Source organism: Dermacentor variabilis, unplaced genomic scaffold (assembly GCF_050947875.1).
Source record: "Dermacentor variabilis isolate Ectoservices unplaced genomic scaffold, ASM5094787v1 scaffold_13, whole genome shotgun sequence".
Taxonomy (NCBI): domain Eukaryota; kingdom Metazoa; phylum Arthropoda; class Arachnida; order Ixodida; family Ixodidae; genus Dermacentor; species Dermacentor variabilis.
Window position 1 is genome coordinate 33,777,242 of NW_027460291.1, and position 23,415 is coordinate 33,800,656.

The window sequence follows — 23,415 nt, forward strand, 5'->3', positions numbered from 1 at the left end:
CCACCATTTAAGCATTTATGATTCCAGAGGAACATTACGTTTCTGTAGGTTTTGGAGATAATGGGAAAAACAAAGAAAGAGGGGGGAAAAAATGAGCATGGCAGTGGCTGTAGATTGCCAGCCTCTGTACATCAAATATGGTGCTCTGCTAATTGAGCTAGAGCAGTTGATGTTCCTCTTTCTGTCAATGACCACAGATGAGCCGGCATACACGTAATAGCACCAGATATGAAAAGGAAAGCTGCTGCTCTCACCCGTTGGCATAACTCCTGTTGATGGCCCTCTTGGCTCCCTTCCCACCAAACATGGGCCGATCTTGGGGAAAGAAAGAAACATCAGGAAGGCAAAAGCAAGCAGCAATTACTGCTACTTACAGGGCAACCTTGTCGATGCATTATGAGTTCCTACTATCTTACATGTCAGCAAGTTCTATAAAACAAGATTAACAGAGCTTGCTTTCTTTGACAGCTATGAAGTAACAATCAATTTCTAACATTCTGCATACACTGGGGCATATTTTACCCAAATGCTCTATAACAACTGTTACAGTTAGGTAGCTATACATATGAATTTTGGTGTAAAATAACTACTGATTTGCCAGAATTAGTTTGAACAAGCGTAGGTACTTCAAAAGTTAGTGGTTCGACCTTTCCCTTACTTGTAGGAGCCTGGTGCTCTGGCACCTATATTTTAGGCCAGCTTCAGAAAATGCTAAGCCCCCTTCCCTCTCCCCCCCTCCATCTTAGTACTTTTGCTTCAAACCAGTCCAACGAGCATGGTCACCAAATTATGACAATGAAATATAACATTCCACCTTAAACAACTCTTAAACAAGTAACACTTGTCTGATCACAAGTGTTGTGCTATTTTGCAGAAGCCTATTCCATTTGCTTTTAGCACAGTGGATAAACATCTGTGTCGGGAATTCACAAACAGAGTAAAATAAAAAATATGGAAGTCTCTACTCACCATCATCTCTTGAAAAATCTGGCTCTGACATGTATCCGTCACTGTGTTGGTTACCTGAAGAAGAATAAATAGAGATGAAAAAAATATGCACAGTGCAGGAAGCCATCTAAAGGTAGCCAGGAATGAAGTTCGTTTCTTTGAAGTTAGCTCCCACAAGAAATTTTTTACTGCAACCAAATAAGTCAACAAATGCCAGGCACTGACAATAAAAGCAGTAATCATGCTTTCATAAAACCCGAGAAAATAACTGAGCTGAATATACGCCATGCGCAGCGTCTATAGGGGCGCCACTGAAAGCCGTGTAGCAGTGGCCGTTAGAACTGCAGGCAGGCCTCGCGCCGGAGACTTCCACCGCAGGCATGACTGAAGTGTGTGCATGCAATTTGCCGCTTGTGCGTGTCCCAGGTAGTCACTTCTGCGGTGTCATGTGTGCACAAGGAAATCGCACTGTACAATAGGGGACATGTGTCCGACTTAACAGCTGTCTGGGACGACACTGTCTCCTTACGCACCAAGTGTTTGCTGCAGATGAGCAGAAGCTCGCCTACGAAGTGGAGCTCATCGCCAATGTGCCACTTTCGTTACAATGCACCAGCCGCTAATGGCTTCATCTGTTGGCCCGTGAACCAGTGTTCTTTATGCACACACTTGCTTCGTTTACATGCCGTGTATCTTTATAGTAGGTTGAGGGAGCGCCGTCGCGCCTACAAATGCCTGGTTTGTACAGGCACGGCCACATGAGAAGCCAGTGACAGTAAAGCTTGCAGACCAGCACGATGAGCTGGAGCAGAATAGCACATAGGACTTCGGCAATAATTAAGGGTTGACTGTTTTTATGCTTTTATGTTATCACTGTCTTCACAGCATGGGTTTCACATGTTCTATCGTTAAACAAGCAGAGCGTTTCAATGATTTCACGGGAGCACGCAAGTGAGATATCAGATGACACCATAGCTGAAAGTTTGCCTCCCTGGTCAGTCAATAGCATATTGATTTTATATTTTATATTATTTTTTAATGTCACCACCATTTTTACTAGCATCACCCTCGCACCCAAATACAGAATTAAACCGCATGTTGTATTGCCTGATGCAGCACCTCGAGTTTGAATAGCCAATACAGCACTTTTTAATTAGTCAAAAGGGTACGCTGACACATGATTAACAGTTTGAAAGCAAATGCAAAGCATGGCATTAAATAATTCTTGTAAACCACATGCGACATTGAAATCATTTGCAAAACAGAGACAACTCCAGTGAAGCAAAATGAACATATATTGACCCATTTCATGCAAAAGAAGAAAAAGAGAACAAGCACTCGCTAGTACCACTAGCAAGTAAAGAAAGCACAAAAAGAAACATGAAGGTTTCAGAATTGACCACAATATAAGACAGCTGAGGTAAAGTGAATCTGCATTAGTTGCAGACATCAGGGCTTCGAAGTTCAGGCGTTTCCCATTATCGTGAAGTGATAATAAGAGGCATTCCAAACGAGGTTGGATGCCCTGCCAAAAGCCTTTAATGCTCACAGATGCCAGGTTGCACAGTCAACAGCTGAGGCCAGTGTACGCTGAACCTTCTACGCCGCAGGTCACATTTCAGTGCTGCCAATACATAGAGCAACAGCCAATTCCATGCAACGCATGGGAGACTGCGTGACGCTTTTTTAAAGGCACCGTCACCTGCTTTGTAATATGAAACCCTTTGTTCAAAGCGTCTAAACACAATGAGCAATTCGCAGCTTCGCCATTCGGCATGTTCTATGCCAGTGCCCGCAGTACCGTGTGCAGAAGCAATCGTTTTCCGTCGTGCTGAACCAGTTTGACGACCAGCCGCTGTTGGAAGAATTTCACAACAACGGCACGACTTAACATCACATCAGAAGGCCGTGCAAGCGGCTTCTTGAGATTGACTGGCCTGTGTGAATGCTTGTGATTAGAACGCCTTTTCTGTTACCCGTTTTCTTTTTTTTTTTCCCTTTCTCCTCTCACCCTGTCGTCTTTGCAAACCCTATATTCCCCACTCCTGTACAGGGTAGAATACTGAAAACTCGCCTCTGGTTAACCTCCCTGCCTTTCCTTTCCCTCTCTCTCTGTCCACAGCTTTGCTCCGCATTCTCCGAGTTAGCTTTTCGCATCTTTTTTTTTTTTTTCTTTAAAGGAGGCTATCGCGTCTCATCAGTAACAACAACCTAATGTTTATTGTATCTTCTGGACTGTAGATGAGGCAACCAAGATTAAATGACCCACCGTGGTTGCTACGGTGTTGGGCTGCTAAGCACAATGTCGCGGAATCAAATCCCGGCCACGGCAGCCGCATTTCGATGGGGGCAAAATGTGAAAACACCCATTTACTTAGATTTAGGTGCACCTTAAACACCCCAGGTGGTCCAAATTTCTGGAGCACCCCCCTACGGTGGGCCTCATAATTTGATTGTGGTTTTGAAACGTAAAACCCCATAATATAATAACCTGATCTAATTTTAAACGTGGAAGCGTTCACTAAAGGTGCAATGACATCAAGCAAAAAATGAAAACTTAGTAATCACTCTATGACTGCAGTAAACAAAGCACGATTGCTTATCTTTTCCATCGAACAGCCGCGATCCACCGCCACCATCGCTCTTGCTCATGAAGCAGCACCAACAACTAAGTGGGTGCCTGGCGATTTTTTAAAATTTATAAAGCACCCAACTACGCAAAGTTGTTTCAAGACATTGCTGAAGGCTGACAGAAGTACTAAATCACGATCAAGAATGCAAACATGACAGCACGCACATAGGCGCAGACGGAAAGAGTGCTCACCCGAGCCTGCCTATGCTTTACAGCCTTGGCGACAGGCGGCGTTGTTGGCGTTTTGCACATGGTGTATAGCACAGGATTGTAGCAAACACACATATGAGTAATTCTCTAATTTGGTTGGTGAAGATATGTCAGCAATAACAATTATAAAATGAAAACTACCATTTACACTTCCTGGGATTAATATACCAATTTTGTACAAAGATGTGTTTTCACAGTCATGAAAGCTGTTGCAAGTGTGTGTCTTTTTTTTTTTTTTTTTTTTACGACAACCTGTGACTCCATGTAGGAGCTCTGCAGCGAGGCAGAGTTCTGCCAAAGTTTCAGGGTAGAGTCGACTTCCGTTAATTCGACCCTGATAGGACTGACAAAGTCAATCAAACAAGATGAAGAAAAAACACCAAACCGCACTACCCTATTCATTCAGCAGTATTTTCCTGATTCTAACATGTCCCTGAATCAAATGCAGGTCCACTTTCTATGTGCCGAAAGTAAAAAACACTCAAGTAGTAATGACACTAAAGCTCCCTAAACAAAGTAGAAATCTTGCATGCACCTAATTTTTTAGTAGAATAAATGGGCAGGGGTCTAACGTGTGGGACAATGGTGGCCGGTTTCCTAAAAGTAAGCTTCGCCGCACCGTTTTTTTTAAAGTAAACTTCATCGGAATACATTCGTGCGTTGTGGTAAAGCATACAAACACCACAAAGGCAGCTTTGGTATCGTGTCCAATTGCAATGCGCAAGAAAAAAAAAATGGTGGTAATGGTCGGGAGGGAGGGGGGGACATGTTACAATGAGATAAATACCATAATCAGGCATTCTGAGCTACAGTTATTGCTTGAAAACTTTCCTAAGGCAGGCCAAAAATATATGTTTTCGGCAGGGAATTTCGGCACGTGTTCGACATATTTACTGTCCTCTGTGCTCTGCCGAGAAAGACATTGCTACTATAGGTGTCGCTAATGGGGTCACCATAGGGGTTCAGTGCGTGCATGCTGACTGGTCAAGTTTGAATTATTCGGTGAAGGCCAATTTTAGGATAGCAATAATTAAAGTTTGGGCACATCGAAATGCTCAAAACTGAAACTAGCCAGTTAAGCTATTTTGTTAAAGGGCCCCTCACTAGGTCTGGCATTTTGAGCCGACAAGTGCAGAGCATACATTGTGCGAAAGCAATCGTGTCTGCAAAGTACTACATCTCAAAACGCTGTGCAAAGATCTGAAATTTCAATCCGAACGCCGTTTCCCTCTTCACTCATGGCCGCCGCGCTCCAAGCCGGACAGTGATGTAATCGTGCCCCTGTGCCTACGTACTCGTGTCCGCAGTGTGACGTCGCTCGTGGTGACACGTGACTTCGAGAATTATTCAAAACAACATCTGTTATCTGTGCGATCTGTTGCTTGAATTGACGAATTGAAGTTTAGAGAAATAATAAAACACACAAACGGAATGTCTGCAAGTTTTTTGTTTCACTTCGCACCGAAGCAAGCGAGATCTATGTACTTCCGCTTCGTCTGCTTGTTCCCACGGTCATGCGGTCACATGCGCAGGTACCCAAACTATGCCATTTTCTACCGTGTTCCAGCGCGTGATCATGCTCTGTGATCCGCTTGTTCTGCCTCAATATTCGTGTAGCACTGAATTATACCACTAGTCATGTTTCCTTGTGCACAGCGCGCAAAATTGTGCACTGCGTGAACGAGACAAGAGCTCGTGCGCGACACCGTCGGCGGAAGTGTGAAGCACCGGAAAAAAAAAAAAAAGTGACGAGCAAAAAAAAATAAATAAATGAAGGCAGGGCCTGTGATGCATGCGTCACGCAATCCTGGAGGTCCGGTATGGGAGAACGCAGGGAAGAAATTTTGCTTACAAAGGCTAGATGGGACGAGTGGAGAGGGAGTCTCACTATGCAGTGGAGCCCGCCTGCTGAAATCATGGGTTCGTGGCACTGAAATATTTCTATCTCGGCTATTAATGAGCTAACTTGAAAAAATTTTGCGACAGAACGCTTCATAGAGGAAACACAACAACTTCCAGTGTATAACCAAGATTTGCTATGGGGCCTGGTGAGGGGCCCTTTAAGCTGCATGCATAGATCATCCGCCGTTGGCTCAGTAGCTAGCAGGTGGTAAGAAACGAAAGGTGGTGCTCGTCACCGGTGACACATGTAGCCCAGGTTAGCCTAAGTTTCCTCCATCCATGATTGCTAGCTTTGTCAGCTTCAAAATTTGCCTAGTGAAATGCAGTATTGTTTCTGCACTCATGTTTGAAGCCTGGCAGGTCTAAAGCGAGATCCAAGGTACTTCATCGCTGCACAGAGCCACGTTGTGAGGGTTCGCTTTGCCGCTGCCTGCCATTATGAGATGTTTTGGGGCGTACATGAGCATTTTGCAGCTAGGTGCTGCAAGCCAAGTCACCCCCCTTGCCACCAGCCATCCTCTTGTTGCCCTGCAGTTGTCAGCACTGGCCAGTCGAGATTTTCAGGGCTGTGGAGGAGCTATTTTAATCGGCCAGTGTGGGAAAGTGACCTTCCAGCCTCTCCTGCCCTACTGCGACGAATCGCTTCGTGAAGCTAACGATGCGTCCCTCTCGGACAGACCTGCAGTGCCAGCAAAGCGAGACACATTTGGCAATTAGAGTGTTGATGGATGCTACACTGCCACCGAACCCGACACTATGAGCAAGAAACTCCTGGAAAAGGGCGCTCTATGCTGCTTCCTCACAGCCACTGCTAGCCGCCAAGGCCGTTTAACAGACACACTAGCTCATTGCTGGGCCATCCCAGGAACCAAGACGGGCCAACTGAATGAAGTGTGACAACCCCTGTACAAGCATACTCCCCGCCACCTTTCTCTGGGGCAGTGACCCAGGTGCCTTGGGGGTATTTCTCCGCTTGTGCTCAGTGAACAAAGGTGCCGGAGTGATTGTGTGCACCCTTGCCCTCAAGGCACATCCTTCGGCGACTTTGGACACTTCAATTGTACGAAGGTGCGATGGCAGATTTCCCTGGCCTAGGGATCTAGGAAGGACAGACGGGATTTCAGCAGACTTTTTCGGCTCTTCAGAGGTGCTTCAATGCAGTCATGCTAGACTGTTAAGATGCAACGTTCTCTACTCCTCATGCAGACATTATAAATAAACCCAGTACTCTTGGCTCTTGATGAGAACCTGTTCCTCCCTTCAACAACGTCCTTCAGCGTGGATGAGCTGGACAACGGCATGGGCCAGCTACTCCTTTTGACATGCCTGACCCCAACTCTTACAGTATGTAGAGTGACTTTACAATTTCCCTGCAATTTTCGATGATTCAATAGGCCCTTCTTTAGAAGGAAAAGTCCACAAAATCAGCCAGGTTGAGTTTGCATCTCTTTCAGAATGCGAAATAATTTTTAAAAAAGTTCCAAGGATTGACTAACCTCAGCCAGAAACTGCCATTACGTGCTACATCACTGAAAGCAGTTTTGAGTATTCTGAAGATGGCAAAACTTTTGCTCCAGTTTCTACCACACCGAACCTCAGGTCTGAATAGAAGTGGCTCATGTGCCAAGGAGATGTGTGACTAACCAGCTTAGCTTAATTTTTTTTATACGGAATCTCTAAAGGCTAGAGATGGTGAATGACACTTGAGCACCGGAAGACTTAATGTTTGATACAGTTGTATAATGGAAAGCAACATGACATTACAGTATATGGGCCCCGAGTTTAATTAGGTGTATAAAATTTCCTGCACCAACATACACATAGTATAAAAATGTGCGCTCTGTGACCAATCGTCGACGGCGAGAACTGTGCAGTGAAATGTTTCCATTAAGACAGCTTAATCAAGACCAATCGTACACTCACATTCATACAGGCACCATTCAAAACTTTCATTACCACACTCGGTGCCCAAGTCCGGGAGAAAGTGTTACACAGAGAAGACAGCACAATGAATATTGTCTGCCATAAAAAGGTAAACAAACATCCACTTAATGCTGCACATGCATGCATGCTAACAACATTTTATAGGACTAAAATGCATACTGACCTCTCCTCCTGTAGTCAACAACAGTCTGGTAGTCACCTACACAGGGACAGGGAAAAACAGAACAAATGATCAAATTTCTTTGTAAGCGAGAGTGGAATGAAAAGGCACATTGAGTAAAAGCTTCACCCAGAAAATTTAAAGTCTACAAAGCACCAAGCTGAAGAAGAAACTTCCTCGAAAATCTGCGGGACCCAACTTGTTCACTCCCACAAACGTTTGATGCGCACAAGTGCACGAGCACACTTAATGGACATTTACACAGGACAGTCAGATTTTACAACCGCTGCTACAAAAGGTGCACAAAGAAACATTCAAGGTATTGAATAGAAATAATATATGCCCTGTTCATTATTGAATCAAAAATTTTGCATTGAAAACTTTTAATGTCAGGGTAATTCTGTAATGCTGTTACTATAGTACCTACTGCACTTATAAAAGTTTCATACTCAACAAAAGTGCTGGCTTACAGTCTCATACCTGCCAGCTCGTGAGCTTTATCATTCATACAGATCCCCTGGAGGGGGGTGAATAGCGTGCCTTTTTTAAAAGTCTACACTGAGTACACATCTTTTGCGAGATACACGTGCACTTTATTTATGATGATTTACCTTCAGATGCAGCAGACAAGCAGCAACAAAATTAGAACAGCACTTACTGATAACCAACCCATTGTTTGTTTTTTTTTAGAACAAAGTGGCTTTTTCAGCAACCTTGCTATTGCTAGTTTCGCCTGCCTCAGGAACTTCCTTGAGTAAACTTGATTTAAGCAAGCATTCATCAAGCGTCCTTTCACCATAAGAAGACTTCCAAGGGCAGGGTCAGAGATCAATGAGTGATACACTGTTGGGGTCTTGTTTGCAGTACTAAATTTGCAGTAGCCTTTATTTGACGATATAAAAGAAATTCCCCTGAAGTATGTATGCACCGTCATATGCAATGTCTTGTCATACATTATAAATTTTATGTTGTCAATAGGTATTTTTCCGGACAAATTAAAATTGGCCCGAGTGGTTCCAATATATAAAGGTGGTGACATAAATAAACTGTCTAATTACCGACCTATTTCTGTATTAACTGTTCTATCAAAAATTTTTGAAAGCGTTATTAATTCAAGGATAGCGAATTTTCTCCATAGATACAATGTCATTGCTGATTCACAGTATGGGTTTATAAAAAATAGGTCCACGGAAGAAGCACTGTTAGTTGTTAAAGACAATATAATAGATAACATTGAATGTAAAAAATATACGCTTGGTCTATTTTTAGATTTTCGCAAGGCCTTTGATTGCGTACATCATGATACTCTCCTTAAGAAGCTTTGCGACTACGGGGTTCGCGGTATTGCGCTCAACCTGTTGAAAAGTTACCCGAGTAGTAGGTCCCAATATGTACGAACAAATAACATCTCCTCCGATACACAGACAATAATGCATGGTGTCCCGCAGGGATCAATACTAGGGCCTTTATTATTCATGACATATATCAATGACCTAGCCGATATATATAATTCTCCAGATCTGGTAATGTACGCTGATGACACAAATCTTTTCTTTCCCTCCCGCTCATTACCCGCGCTCTGAAGTATGGTCACCACTTATTTATTGAAGCTTCGTGATTGGTTACACATAAATAAGCTTAGTTTAAATATAAATAAAACAAAATATATTCTTTTCATGCCGATCAACACCGTGGAACGTTATTCTATACAGATTTATTATGATAATACAAAAATCAGTCAGGTTTCTTCTAAAAAATTCCTCGGCGTTTGGTTTAATGAAAATATTTCTTGGTCTGTTCATATCTCAAAACTTGCTTCTGAACTAAGCAAAATTGTCGGTCTGCTCTTTAGCATTGCTAAACTCTTGCCTGTTTGGTTAAAGGTGTCCATGTATAACGCACTGTTTTTCTCAAAACTTTCATATTGTAATCTTGTATGGGGTACGACACAGTCTTCAAATTACCATAAACTACTACAAAAAAGAGCCTTGCGTGCTATTCAGGGCTATCGCGGTGCCCCACATAAATTACGTACACAACCCTTGTTTGTTGAACATAGCATACTACAAGCTGACCAACTGTATTATCTACGGCTGTTGCAATACATTCATAGAAACGGTTTGTACTCTATTACTGACAGTACTATAAATTACAACCTTCGTGAGGTAAAGCTACGTGCACCGCGAACGCGCACGAATTATGGCAAACTAAAGCTAAATTTTCAAGTACCTAACGCCCTCAACAAATTTCCCTTTAGAGATGATTTCTTTTTATCTAAAAATGTGTTCAAGAAAAACACGAAATGATGTTTGATTGAAGGCGAAATTCAAATGTAAGAAAATGTATCTGCCGTTTGTTTATACATGTCTCTCTCTCTTTGTTGCGGACAAGTGCTGTAGTTGCATTTTTTCGTGTCTTAATTTACCAGTCATGTATGCATTGTATTTGTACGTGTATAACTTTGAGTGCTTGCATATTACCTTGCACATGTTTGTCTTTTTCCCGAATTAAGTTTCACTGTGCGCATTGTAGCATTGCTTTGACATATTTGTCGCGCCTTCTATGTACATTTTTTTTTGCCTTTATATTATTACTGCCAACTGTATGGGTACCAGGGCCTCGTCAGGCCTTACCGCCTTTTGTTCCGGTCCCTCTTTTCCTTGAAAAGAAGAATAAACTTCACTTCGCATTCAGCCCCCCCCCCCTCCACTATACTGTGAAGAATCGACAAGATCCCCAGCATTATCATTACTATCCTGTGGAACGTCCGCAACCCTTTCTTACCTTGAATATTTCCTGCTTGATAACGCTGCACCTCGGTTCATTTGACATGTCCAATGAAAATTTAAGTTTGCAAGTTTACAAACTTAACTGCAACTCAATTTCATAAAACACAGACAACATTTGTAAAATTACAGAAGGACCCCAAATTTGTAAATGTCATAAAAAATTTCGAAGTTGGCAAGCATGTCGTTAAGAATGCAGACCTGCTACTTATGCTAAAGAGAGGTGTAACTAATAGCATCTGGAAACTTAGCCACAAACACTCAGCTCTTCCCATACCATTTTATAGGGCATTTTCTGCTGTAAGCCAGATCAATACAGTCGACTCCCGATAATTCGAAGCCGCTTAATTGGAACTTTCGGTTAATTAGAATAGAAGTGCTGGTCCCGTCAGTTTTGCATGTAATCCTATAGAAGAAATCGCTCGATAATTCGAAGTCCTCATCCAGTAATATTGTTTAATTGGAAGTTAATTTTCAGCCGGGATCCTCGAGGTGACCGTCATTCTTTGGTAGAATGTGCAATTTTTCAAGTGTTGCAACAGTTCCGTGCTCCGCGTTGGTGTCATCGCCACCGCAGCCGCCCGCAACGCCATCCTTCTTGGAGCGGTGCGATTATTCATTGCTACGGCTGCCGTGGCCTCCGCGATCAAATCCGGCGGGAGGCAAAGCGGCTCCCGCCGGAGGCCACGCGCGGCTGCCGTGCGTGGCCGGAGCTGATCGCAGAGGCCACACAGGTGCCATAGGTGCACGCAGCGCTGCATACTGGCAGTGGCGAGATTGTGTGAGATTAGTCTTGCAGCGTGCGCAGCGTATGTCAAGGCGTGTGTTGGTCGAGCGCCTTTGTGCGGGAAGCTCGTAGGCTAGGTTGTTCCACGAGTGATTCGGAATTGACTGTACCTAGTCGCGCAGTTTATAGCCATGGCAAACCGTGGCTCTTATCGCACGCTCGACCTGGCAACGAAAGTCGAGGTTTTGAAGGAAGTTGAGAAGGGAGGTGCCGCCAAACAAGACATAGCACGGAAGTACGGGATCAAGCCGAACACGCTCTCTAATTACATCGAGCGCATGATTTTGTGTATGGATACCTCCAAAAAGTACGAGGTGAGCCTGCTTAGTGCCATCCACATGTTGGCGCGAGCATGGAATCGAGTGAAGCAAGAAACAATCGCAAACTGCTTCAGGGCTTGCGGTTTTGTGGCAGCTTCTTCGGAGGATGCCTCTGAAATTTCAGCGGAGGAAGCGTCAACAAGCGAGCTTGACGGCACTGATTTTGGTGATGCTCTCGGGGACGTCAATTTTGGAGATTACGTCGCCGTAGACAAGGCGGTCGAAACGTGCGGTGCACTGACGGATAGCGAAATTGTAGAGATTATTTGGCCCCAGGAAGCGACCCAGGAAAGCGACGATGACGTTGAAGGCGAGCCGCAACCTAAGGCTGCCGATGTAGCTGCGGGCCTTGCTCTTGCGGAGCACTTCTTTGCCGCTGAAGGTAACGCGGAAGAAGCGTTCCGCCACATCTACAGCCTGCATCAGCAGCGCGATTCGGCAAGAAGAAGCAAAGCAAGATGACCGACTATTTTTCTTAGAGAAAATACTCGATTTCGCCACAAATAAAGTGCTGTTTTTTGTGTTTTGTGCTTAATTGGAAGTTCGTTTAATTCGAAGTTTTTTGCGGTCCCCGTGAACTTCGTATTAACGGGAGTAGACTGTAGTACAAATGGAGGTTGCTCACTGACTGAACATGGATGGTAGCAGTTTCCTTCTGTTTCTCAAAATAACTTGCACCAACCTAATGAGGACTACAACATCGGACCACAGCACTGTGGTCTGTGCCCCTCACTTCGTCCTGTTGTTTAGCGCTGTTTACTGCTCGTAACTACAACATATTTGGCTGCTAAAAGACTTCCCTCAATTTATGTCACCTTAATTCTTATACCTTTATTGTGGCCTACCATGTTTGCACCATCAATGCTACAGGCGCTATCATGAAGTAAACTTTGTTCCAGCTTTGAGTAACAAATAGCAGCAGTGATTTCGAATGTTCTTAGCACTACTATATAACAACTGTGAGCATCTATTTATATGTTTAGTTTCTTTGTTCTATCATAAACGCCATATCTTCTGACCTATTATTTAAAAGCTGCCCAGTGGAGTTCTCTCTCAGCTTTCTCCCCTTCTGAATGACATTACATCTTTTGAAGGACAGAAAGCATTTGTTACCATAGGTGACATGACATAAGTTGTGCCATATCATATCACCTACATATGGTTAATGTGTGCTGTATGTTCTCAACGTTCTCAAGCAAAACAAACATTCAAGCCACCAGCCAAGGAAAGGAACTTACCACTTCCATACTTATGTAGCCGTTTGAACATGGTCTTGTACCAATCACTGGCATACTCGTCCTTGACATTCTGTAACAAAAGTGGTAAAACAGCCCACCTGAAAACTTCGAACCTTAAGCAATGTCTTTGTGACAAACCACACATAGATGCCCTGAGTACAACTCGCTGGCTTGTGTCAATGTAAGCCGGCCGCACTGCTTTTTGTTCATTTTCAGAACCAAATTACAGTCCTTACAGAAACCACTCACTTGTATGTCTTCAGACAGTTCTAGAATTTACACACAAAAATCATTAATACACCTAGCACCAGTGCTAGCCTGGAGAACATAAGAATGCAGCGTCACCTTTAGCAGCACTTAACAAGAAACAATGTCAAGAGCCTCCCTTAAAGGCGTTAGAAGAAGGTCCGGGACCTCAAAACCCTAGAAAAATCTCTAACAAGAATTAAAGCATCCTAACTAACTTAATATAATAGCTTTTCTGCGACCCAATTTCTGTTCTGTCTTCCTGGAGAACACTGTCGTGACGTCACAACACAGAAGGTGGTCATGTGGGTGTAGGCTATTGCAACGATTTGACACTCGCTCTGGTTCACACAGTCTGCTATGCTGCTACAGTGGCCTTCACAATAAGTAGCAGCATAGGAGGCAACTGAGCAGGCAGCAGCGAGGGTCAAAACCTTGCAATGCCCTGCTCCCACGTGACCACCTTCTGCACCTTGACACCACAACACAGGATATCCTTTCGGGAAATGAAATTGAAACTGGGTTGTAGGAAAGCTATTAAATTATTTAGGACACTGTAAGCCTTGCCAGTATTTATTCTAGGGTTCACTAAATGAAAAACAAAAAGGAAGTTGGAGGTGTCGTGTCAGTCCTCCTCTAAAAGAAATCAGAAAACGTCGGAATAGTCAGACGACATAGTGAGTATTGCACGTGATTTTCAAACTGAACAGCAATTCCGCTGTGGCTCACACCAGAGACGCTTTACACTAAAGAACAGCGGCAGCAGAAATTGAGAATACAAATGGCTAGGTTAGTATGACAAAACCTGAATGTCCCAATCAGGTGCAATGCGTACCCAATTTGTTGTTCTGTGTCAAGCCGATCTGTCAAAAACCTACCGTAAACTGCACACTGGTTATGATAACTACCATTCTGAATGTAAGGTGCAAGTGCTGCATGTATTAATATTGCAACCTAAAAAAAAATATGTCAGCAAATGCGTAACCAACCAGCTATACCACTACCGAGGTGTCAGTACATTAAGCTTACCTGCATTTGCAATTTCTTTCACTGCTTTCGTACGAAGCCTGCTTAACAATGACTCAGCTTAAGTCTATTTGATGCCTGCTCATCCCAGTACACTGCAACAAAGCCAGTGACGAGCTCAGCTTGTCATGGATTAAAACACATCTGTCAGGCTGTTGCTGACAAGCTAGGTTCGTAAAGTGGCTTTTAACTACACTTACTGACACAAGACTGTCACAACTGTCCCACTAAGAAGAGTTCCTTCTACGTGCAAGCTTTCTGCTGCCTTTCACTGGTCACAATGATGACGGCAGGAGAAAAACAGATAAAACAGCTGGCAATGCTTGAACAACTTTGGTTACTTCTCATGGTAACAGAATGGCAGCTCACGAGAAAGCTTCTGCCTTGGAGAGTTCAGTTCACCATCATACTAGACACTATCAATTTATAAGTTGTGGCACACGCACACTATTACGCAACAGCATATATGTCACCTGCTGTAACTGGGCATAGGAGTGGCAATGCAGTCTGCTGCAGTTTAGCTATGTACAAAGCCTTTCACTGTGTTTAGCTACCTTACGTGACACTGCTCTCTTTGCTCACTGCAGGCCAGACAGCCAGGCAAGCACTGCTGCCAAGTGCAGCAGCCTCTGATCCTGATGGCAAAAATGAGTGCATTCAGTTGTGAAACGCAAGGGTAAACAAGCATGCTTTTTTTTTTTTTTTCAGGAAATACCCGTGCAAACCGAATAACAGACAAGAGCCAGGAATTTAAGAAAACGAAATAAAGCAAACAAGACGCACTGATCCAACAACGTAAACCATGTAAATGCAGTTGTTAAATTATTCATGAGGGTGGAACTACCTTGTACCTAATTAGCTTGCCTCAAGAATTTGAAAACAGTGCATACAGAGGAAAAATAAAACAAGGAAGTCCTAGTGGTAAGCACACGCAAAGCAGCAAAGGGACGTGAAATCATGGCCGAGCATGACCAGAATCATTCATGAGCCCTGCATTAGTGCCGCAATCAATAAACTACAACTTGTACATCATCATCTTCCTAACCTGGCTTCCAAGGCCAGCCATTATAAGTAGTGCGTAAGCTTAGCCACCATAACTATGGCAGACACCAAAAAGGCACACTGACAGACAAACTGCAAGCAGTCAAAAGAAGACAGACAGAAAGAACCCCCAGGTGCCCCCAAAAGGTTAGTGGTTAAAGCTACACTGCACGAGCAACGTGGCCTCAGATACGGCCAATTCCTGACCATCCCCCGCAAAGTGCATTGGTGACATGAATAAAATAAACCCCATAAGCAAACACGACTGCTCAGAAAATCTGCCATATTTCCGGTTCTCTTGGACATCATATGAAACCAGAGGCAGGATGAAACAGCTCGTGTCAGTGCTCAGAGGTCAGATGAAAGGAGCGACACGAGCTGTAACACTTGCGGCCCCTGGCTCTAACTATAGCTCGAAATAAAGCATGAAAAAGAAAATGCGCACTTAGTATTGGCATATGGTACTTATCATTAGGGCTGGGCGTAGACTGAAAATGTAAATGTGATTGATCGTTAACCTTTTATCAATTCATTAGTGCTTTGTTTAGTCAATTTTGTTACAAAATATTGAAAGTCACAATGCCTTGAATTATATAGTTATTCCATACAAGCTGAGAAGTTGAAATCACATCTATGGAACAAATGGCACCTCACAACCGATGAGCATTGCCACCTCTTTTTCTGTCTGTGTGTCTCTGTGCTTCAATTTGTCATAATGCTAAACCAACAAGCCCACGCATCTACAATACCGACACTTACAAAATTTTTTTTTTCTCTCACAGCCAGTGAAGTATACGAGCTAGCTGTGTATCCACAGTGGAAAACCATTAGGCCATATATACACAGTCATGCACCAGGCTACAGAACACCGCCACATGAACAAGTAGAAATTTCATAGAAAAAAAAAAATAATAATGGCAGGGACTCAATACCACAAGAAATTGACACTATGAACATTCTGCCAGCACAGCATCAGCACTTGCTTTCAGTGAAACCAAAGTATCACACAGGTCCTGGCACATGCCACTGCTAACATTAACAATAATAGAAGATCATGAAGAATTAGCATGAGACTACAAAGAAATTAGCCCTTACACACTTTTGTTAGTGACCCCATTCTCTGTGCAGTTACTAAATGCAGCACTTGACTTTGGTTATGCTTGAACAAGAGGACAACATCAAAGCAAGCGGCACCGGCTGCCTAGTAAGCAAAAAAATCAGTAGTAGTAGAGCTAGAGTTATTGGCGCAAGTAATGAGTAGAGTTCCAGAGTTACTGGGCTCGGCACACTGTATGACATTGATGCATACCACAAAGGCAGCTCCCCAAGCTTCTTCAACAGGCACGCTGCAAAACACTGAGAAACACAAGTTAAATTTGGTCCTACTGTGCAGCCAGAACTGCTAAAGCCATTTTTACAGGTAACATGAAGTGAAGAAGTGTGAAGTGAATTATGGAAGGCTTTCTTTTCTCTCTCTCAGCATTCTGGGCATTATAGATCGAACGGTTCTGTCATTGACAAAACTTGACCTCGACACTGTCGGCTGACAAGTCTTGCATCGTAAATTATGTACTGGCAATGCTTCAGTGGATTTTCAGGAACTTAATGGCACTTATTGCTGATTTTTCTCTTTGGCACTGCTTAATGGATCACCAAAGATGCCAGGTTCATACAAGAAGCTATGAGCTATGAGCAAGACACAAACGGCATAAAGATTCCACAAGAATGTGCGTTGCTACTAAGAAAGAGTAAAAATCAGTAGGAATTCCTTGAGCAACTCACTTAGACATATAGATCAAACGAAAGGATCACTAGAAGGAAAGCATCAGCTTGTCTGAGAAGAGGCAGGTATAGGTCTCTGCAAAGGTGGAGCTTACCTGGTACCTCCTCTCCTGTGATGCCGCGATAAGCAACCAGAATGCCATGAAAAAATGATAAGCGATCACAGTCAGAAATCCAGAGACGGGTGTGCGCACACCTCAGCTTCAACACGGACCACGCAAAATTACGTGGGAACAAAACCAAAAGCACAGTAGCAGTGAAGAAATGAAATCACTAATGAAGAGGAAATTGATGTCCAAAAGAGAAGAGTCAGAGATGAATGCAACGTAAACAGGTTAATGAGGGCAGCAAAGCAGCAGCAAATGAGCTTCAAATGCAGGTTGTATGAAAAAAAAAAAAGATACTAGCACAAGTATAAGCTGCAGTCCGTGCAAAGTGGACCAGCAGTCTTCGAGCCAAAGCAGCAAGGTAAAATAAAAAAATTAAAAAAAAATGAATAAACACAAAATGCACCACCAGCGTGAAAATGAGGAACAGAAGCCATGCGCAATGTGGCAGAACTTCTCACACTGCCCAGATCCGAGCGTTCAGCATGCAGAAAAGCCATGCCAGAATCACACTGCTGCGGCAAGCGACCATCTATGTATTCAATGTGAAATGTCTTAAATGCTAGTCAATTGTGTGCTGCAACTAAAGAAAGGAAAGAAACATGCATTGCAAAGCTACACATTCAAAACAGGAGAGAGACAAAGAAAGCCATCAAAAACCAGAACACTCGTGATAATAAAAACTCTTTTTCTACAACAGACTGACACATGAAAAATTTTATGCGACATAATATGCCACAGAAAGAGTACAACAACTGCGAACATATTCCAGCAAGAAAAGATGCACCACCACAGCATAGAACAGCTTCACCAAGCAAAGGGTTGAAAACATAACACAAAAACTTGTTCACGGACAACTCCAAAATTGAAGTCTCAGTATTTTTAGGAAGCAAATTGCCAATAAAAGTTTTATTTTTTTGTCTTTCATCAGCTGCTCTTACAATGTACTAAAGGAGCCTCTCCTGCATCATCTACAAAGATGGTACTAAAGCTAATGAGCTAACAGAGGCATGCCACAAGTCTCCCAGACTATATTTCAATCCTCATCCTCTACATATTTTAGTCTACAGACTTTAGCAAGATAGTAAGGTTTCGCTCCATAAGCATCCCTTCTTCTAAACAACCAAACATATCAATTTTATCTTCATGAAGACTGGCCACACAATTCAGTAAAAATTAACAGCTAAGCTTACGCCACTGTTGCCTTTTCAACGAAAAGATTAAACTTTAGATAAGAATGATATCAGTGGTATTGTTTATTTCAATGACAACCAAACCAGTTCACGTGAAGTTTTTATTCATCAAAGCAAGATTACATTTTAACTAGCTTTGAACACCAATATTATGCTGTGGGATGAACACAGCAATGCTATGCATATTTTGAGCTTTGTCAAATTTAAAAAGAAATCTAAATATAACAGCCACCTCCTTTCTCGTTTTACTCTTAGTGTAGTGCTAATTTAGCCAATAAGAACAGTGTGCGAAGATAACCAAGAAATCCAAGAATTCAATAACAAGAATTCAGCAGATGTTTTGTTATAATGCTATAATTTAGAAAAATGCCCAACTCTGAACTACAGTTTCTAAGATAAAACTTCAGCATGAACCTTTCACATAAAATTTTTTTTTTTTTAAATATGAAAAAATATAAGGCCCAAGTTGGAAAATATTGGTGCCTTCGTGAGTGCACACTACTGGCTTCACTCAACATGGGCAATTCACACAGTGATGAACTTTCTACTGCAGACCCCACGATTCAATCAAGAGAGTTAGGCAGAGTTAATTAACATTCAGCTAATTGCAAAGGCAACATACGCAAAAACCAGAACCCTAATCATAGTCCCATGAGTGGTGCCATTCATTAAGTTTGTTTTACTCACAGTGCGCAATCCTACAGGGATGCCATTTATGGTAGGCCCTATGCCCTCGTACTTCGGCGGTGCAGGGATGGTGGTGCGGTGTCCCGATGACACCTCCTTCGCAGTGGGCATGGCATAGTAGGTGTCAGTGTGCACCCTGTCACCATCCACTGTCACTCTCTGGTCGTACACATATGGCTCGTTTGGTCGTGCACCAGGTCGCCTAGGGTCTGCAAGTGAAAGCCAGGCAGACTCAGCCAAGCAGTAGCACCCGAAGCTTTGAAAGTGCATTTGATGGAGCCAGCTTCTGTGTGGAACCAGCGACCACACAAAAAAACACATGAAACTTCACCATGCAGAATGAAACTTTGGGTTCTGTGCGCACTCTGACACCTACTACACAATGTAGGGCCCTGAAGACAGCCCCAGGTGTCATCCATGTAGGATTCAAGAGACGATACAGGAGACGAACTCACTATTCTGCAGTTTGTATAGTATTAGGGTTGTGCGAAATTTCAGACATGAATTGAATAGTCTCGTTTATTGTACTAGTAATTTGTTTTCAGAGTTTCACTTCGAGTGCTCATTTCTGGATGAATAAAGAGCAAAAAAATGGCCATTAGACCCCTTTGCGAGGCAACTTCAAGTGTCCATATTTAATCCAGCTGCAGTGAAAATACTTAGCCATTCTTTAAAACACTGCTCAAGAGGACTGTGCTTCAGGAGGCATTGTTGCTGTCAGAAGCACAGGTTTCTGTGGATCAGTAAACGCATGGATCAGTGAATTATTTTTGCACAATATCCTGCACCAATTTAATCAAAGCTGCTTCTTCCTCAGTCTGCCTGCATGTCTATTTGGTCAATTTAGGTCAATTTTGCCCCACTGGCTAGATTATGTGAAGAGATGGACACCACATACACACACACGCCTGAAAACTAACACTGATGTGAAAGTGTTCAGATTAATTGACGATTTTCTAATCATATTGAATATTGAATCAGACAATTTTGACTAGCTGGTTTCAAAAACCGTAACCTCCTTCACTGAAGTGTTGTCCCCTTTGTCGTTGACACATGAAGTCTCCATAGGCAATTTTATAAGTTATCAGTCGAGAGGCAATAAGCCAATCCTACCATTTCATTCCACGCATTAAAAACTAATAAAACGCACAATAGTAACATCGTGTTTCCATAATTCTCTGACGAAGTCATGTGACCACAAAGTGGAAGCCAGTTTCAGAGATCAGGCCAAGCGCCTGGCAGATTCTGGTTACTGTGATGTGTGTGGTGCGCGACATGGTGCGGTGGTCAGGACGGACAGAAGCAGATGACAAGGAGTGCGCGCGCTGAGGCGAATTCCGTGCTGGAGGAAAACGACGACGCCGAAGAGCGTCCGGCACGTGAATGCGCGGCACAAGAAAAGAAAACAAGAGTAAAATGCCGACCAATTAGGAAAGACCACGGGGCGTCAGGCAGCCAATCGGAAAATGACTAATCGGCCAGAGCAGAAGGAAAGGCGAGGCGTGCTGGCAGAAGGGGGGAGACGCCGGGAGATGCAAGGGGGAGACACCGGGAGAGTTCCAGGAAGCGACGCCAGGAGAAGGTCGGCCACCGGACCGGGAGTTGAAGACGGGCCGTCGGGTTCCGGACCTGAGCCACCAGGACTTCACCCGACCGGGGCCTCCTGCCAACCCGTTCCTGTGCGTCGCCAGTCTACCCGAGTGTGCTGCCAGCTGCTTAAGGCCGACGAGCTTCTGTGCCCGTGGGCAGGATAAGAGCGGTCGGGCTACGGGCCCAAGTTCTACACCCAGCTGCCCAGCCAGAACGCCGCCCCGTCTGTCGTGCCGCCTGCTGCCCAAGGCCGGCGTTCCGAGCTTCTGTGCCCGTGGGCAGGACAAGAGCAGCCGGGCTACTGGCCCGAGTTCTACGCCCAGTTGCCCGGCAGAACGCCGCCGCTGTGTGCTCGTGCCGCCAAGCCGCCTGCCTTCTATCTCCAAGCCAGAGCAAGCGCGCTCCGGTCGCCCGGTCAACCATCCCACACCCCGACCTTTGGTGAGACCGGCGCAACTCCTTTCGTCAACTTGCCGCCGCGTCTCTGCGTCGAGACTGTTATGCGTCCCTGCCGTCGTGGCAAGCCCGGACACGCGCACTAGTTAATTTCATACTAGCCCCAAGTGTGTTTCTTACTGCCGTGATGTCTGCTTGAGTGTTTATTTTGTGCTTTCTATTTCCTTCTATTTATTTTAAGCCTCTTTCTAGTTCCATTAAAAGTTTGTGTGTGTTTTCGAAACCAACGGCTTTGTCCCCAATTGTGCATCACAGTGACCCATGCGTATGCTCACCTCTGTCGTGGAGGGCTTAAACAGGAAGTGTAAAAACACATCGAATGGAAGCAGTGTCACTGCTGGAGCAAAGAAAGTTGCTGTGGTACCATACTTTCATTGCATTTCACATAATCTCAGAAGAATAGCGGCAAAATGGGGAGTGGACGTGGTTTTCTCTGCCCCTGAACATCTAAAGAAGCTATGCAAACAGGTTAATACAGAAAATAACAAAAGGCACACATGTTCTACTCAACATCGCAAACAGTTTGTAACCTGCACTCATAACGTTGTCTATGCCATTCCACTTTCGTGTGGAAGAACGCATGTTGGTCAAACCGGCAGATGCATCAATAAGAAGTTAAAAGAGCATCAATATAACGTCACTAGGGTAATCTCAGGTCACTTGGGCTTTCATTGCTGAGATTGTTCCTGCAAACCCATGTTTGAAAGTACTTCCATTCTGTAGAGGGCTCATAGCAGGATGACAAGAGAGGTTGTGGAGGCCTACGAAATTGCAAAATTAGAGGAAAGGTGTGGGAGCAAGCCATCAGTGTTGCTATCTGAAAAGGAGATACAATTCCTTGGTTTATCTTTGTAGCCATTGCAGTATATGTTTTCCGCATGCCTTGCGCATGTGTACGGTTCCTCGACATGCATCACTGAATGTTCTTTTTAGCTGTCATGTTTGTTTCCGCTTGTACGGTATATGTTTATCGATGTGTGTAAAAATAAAATCTATAGTTGAAACTGAAGCGCTGTGTCAGTGTATCTGTTTCTTTCTATGTCCTTGTTCAGTCCTGCTTATAGACTCTATCAAGGAGTCTGTGCCGTCTGCCTTGCTTTTTCCCATCGTTAGCGGTGTTATTACAATGTTGAATTTGCAACAACTAGTCCAACTTTGTAGGCTCATCCACAAGTCCTAATTAGGTTAGCTTTACTTGTTGACACTCTGCTGACACTACCTCAATTTTTGCAAGCAGTGATAGTGGGCCACAGCTGGGAATATTGTACCCTAACCCACTAGTGTGCTTGAGAACAAGACACACATGAGCCATGTTGCTTGCAGCCACTGAAGGGCCACTATGAAATAGGCCACTTTTGCTTAGCACTTGGCAGGTATGAGCAATACAATGCCCCCACATACATACCTAAGGTATTGAGCATGTGGTCAATGCTAAAAATTACATGCAAACACACTTTTTGCTTCATAAGAGGTGGCAGGCACAGAAATACCTCAGAAGTATTAATAACAGTCATCAGTGCTACGTTTAGTAATTTTTAGCACTGCATGCTGCTTTCTTCAATGCCATACTACTGAGTAACATTCTAGAGTGCCGTTGTCAACAGATATGACCGTCTGAGTTGCAAAAGCAGCGCAATGGCCCATACAGTTGCTAATAATAATACATTAATGCGCTGCTAGAACAGTTATGAGATCTGCATAATTACTATGTGTTACGTTTGAGCTACAATGCTTCTTTAATGTCCCATGCAATAACTAGTCCCTGCAGCAATAATAGTAGTTCTGTGGGAAATTACACAGGGGGTATGGGTGGCACTGCAGCTTGTAAAATATCTGGAATTCACCAGAAAACAAAACCCAACAAAAGCATACTGCCCCATTGACAACTTTACAACAGAATGTCGCAAGAATAGCTACTGTATTATTGTGCATATAACCCGCACCAGAAATTCTAAAAAAATGAACAGTAGAGTCGGTGTGCAAGTTACAGATGAATTTCGCCTTAAGTGTGACTTCACGGAAGCATGGCATGCACTGCCAGGAAGCCACACCTCAAGGCAAGTTTCTTCTCCATTCAAACTTTCATTATTGCCTAGGGAACTCCACCCATTCCACCCCTGCATCTTGAAGCTCCCTTCTCCCCTCCTTCGTGGTCGGCCATCCTCCTACTCTTTACGGGTCGCCATTTTGTGTTTAGTAGTTAGTGAATAGTGCATACGGTGCCAGGCATGAGCTGGCTCAACGGCCATCCTTTCAGTGCAGCAGAAGCTGATGATAAAGCCGTATTCACACAACCAAGCAAATCATGATTTGAGCTAGTGGATTGCATATCATGTGATCATAGGGCACCCATTCTGCAG

General features: G+C 43.8%; 1 protein-coding gene across 14 annotated transcripts in view; it reads right to left on the reverse strand.

Moving 5' to 3' along the window:
* The window catches only part of LOC142566721 (uncharacterized), a 438,480-nt gene that overhangs the window by 126,659 nt on the left and 288,406 nt on the right, over window positions 1-23,415 (reverse strand). For 13 of the 14 annotated variants that reach the window (XM_075677566.1, XM_075677564.1, XM_075677563.1 and 10 more), the window contains 6 exons: window positions 19,010-19,218; window positions 17,118-17,132; window positions 12,928-12,997; window positions 7,800-7,835; window positions 970-1,023; window positions 255-315 (listed from right to left, as the gene is read on the reverse strand). In XM_075677566.1, coding sequence (XP_075533681.1) covers window positions 255-315; window positions 970-1,023; window positions 7,800-7,835; window positions 12,928-12,997; window positions 17,118-17,132; window positions 19,010-19,218 — 445 coding nt within the window. The remainder of the gene's footprint in view (window positions 1-254; window positions 316-969; window positions 1,024-7,799; window positions 7,836-12,927; window positions 12,998-17,117; window positions 17,133-19,009; window positions 19,219-23,415) is intronic. The other variant, XM_075677562.1, reaches the window with a different exon arrangement.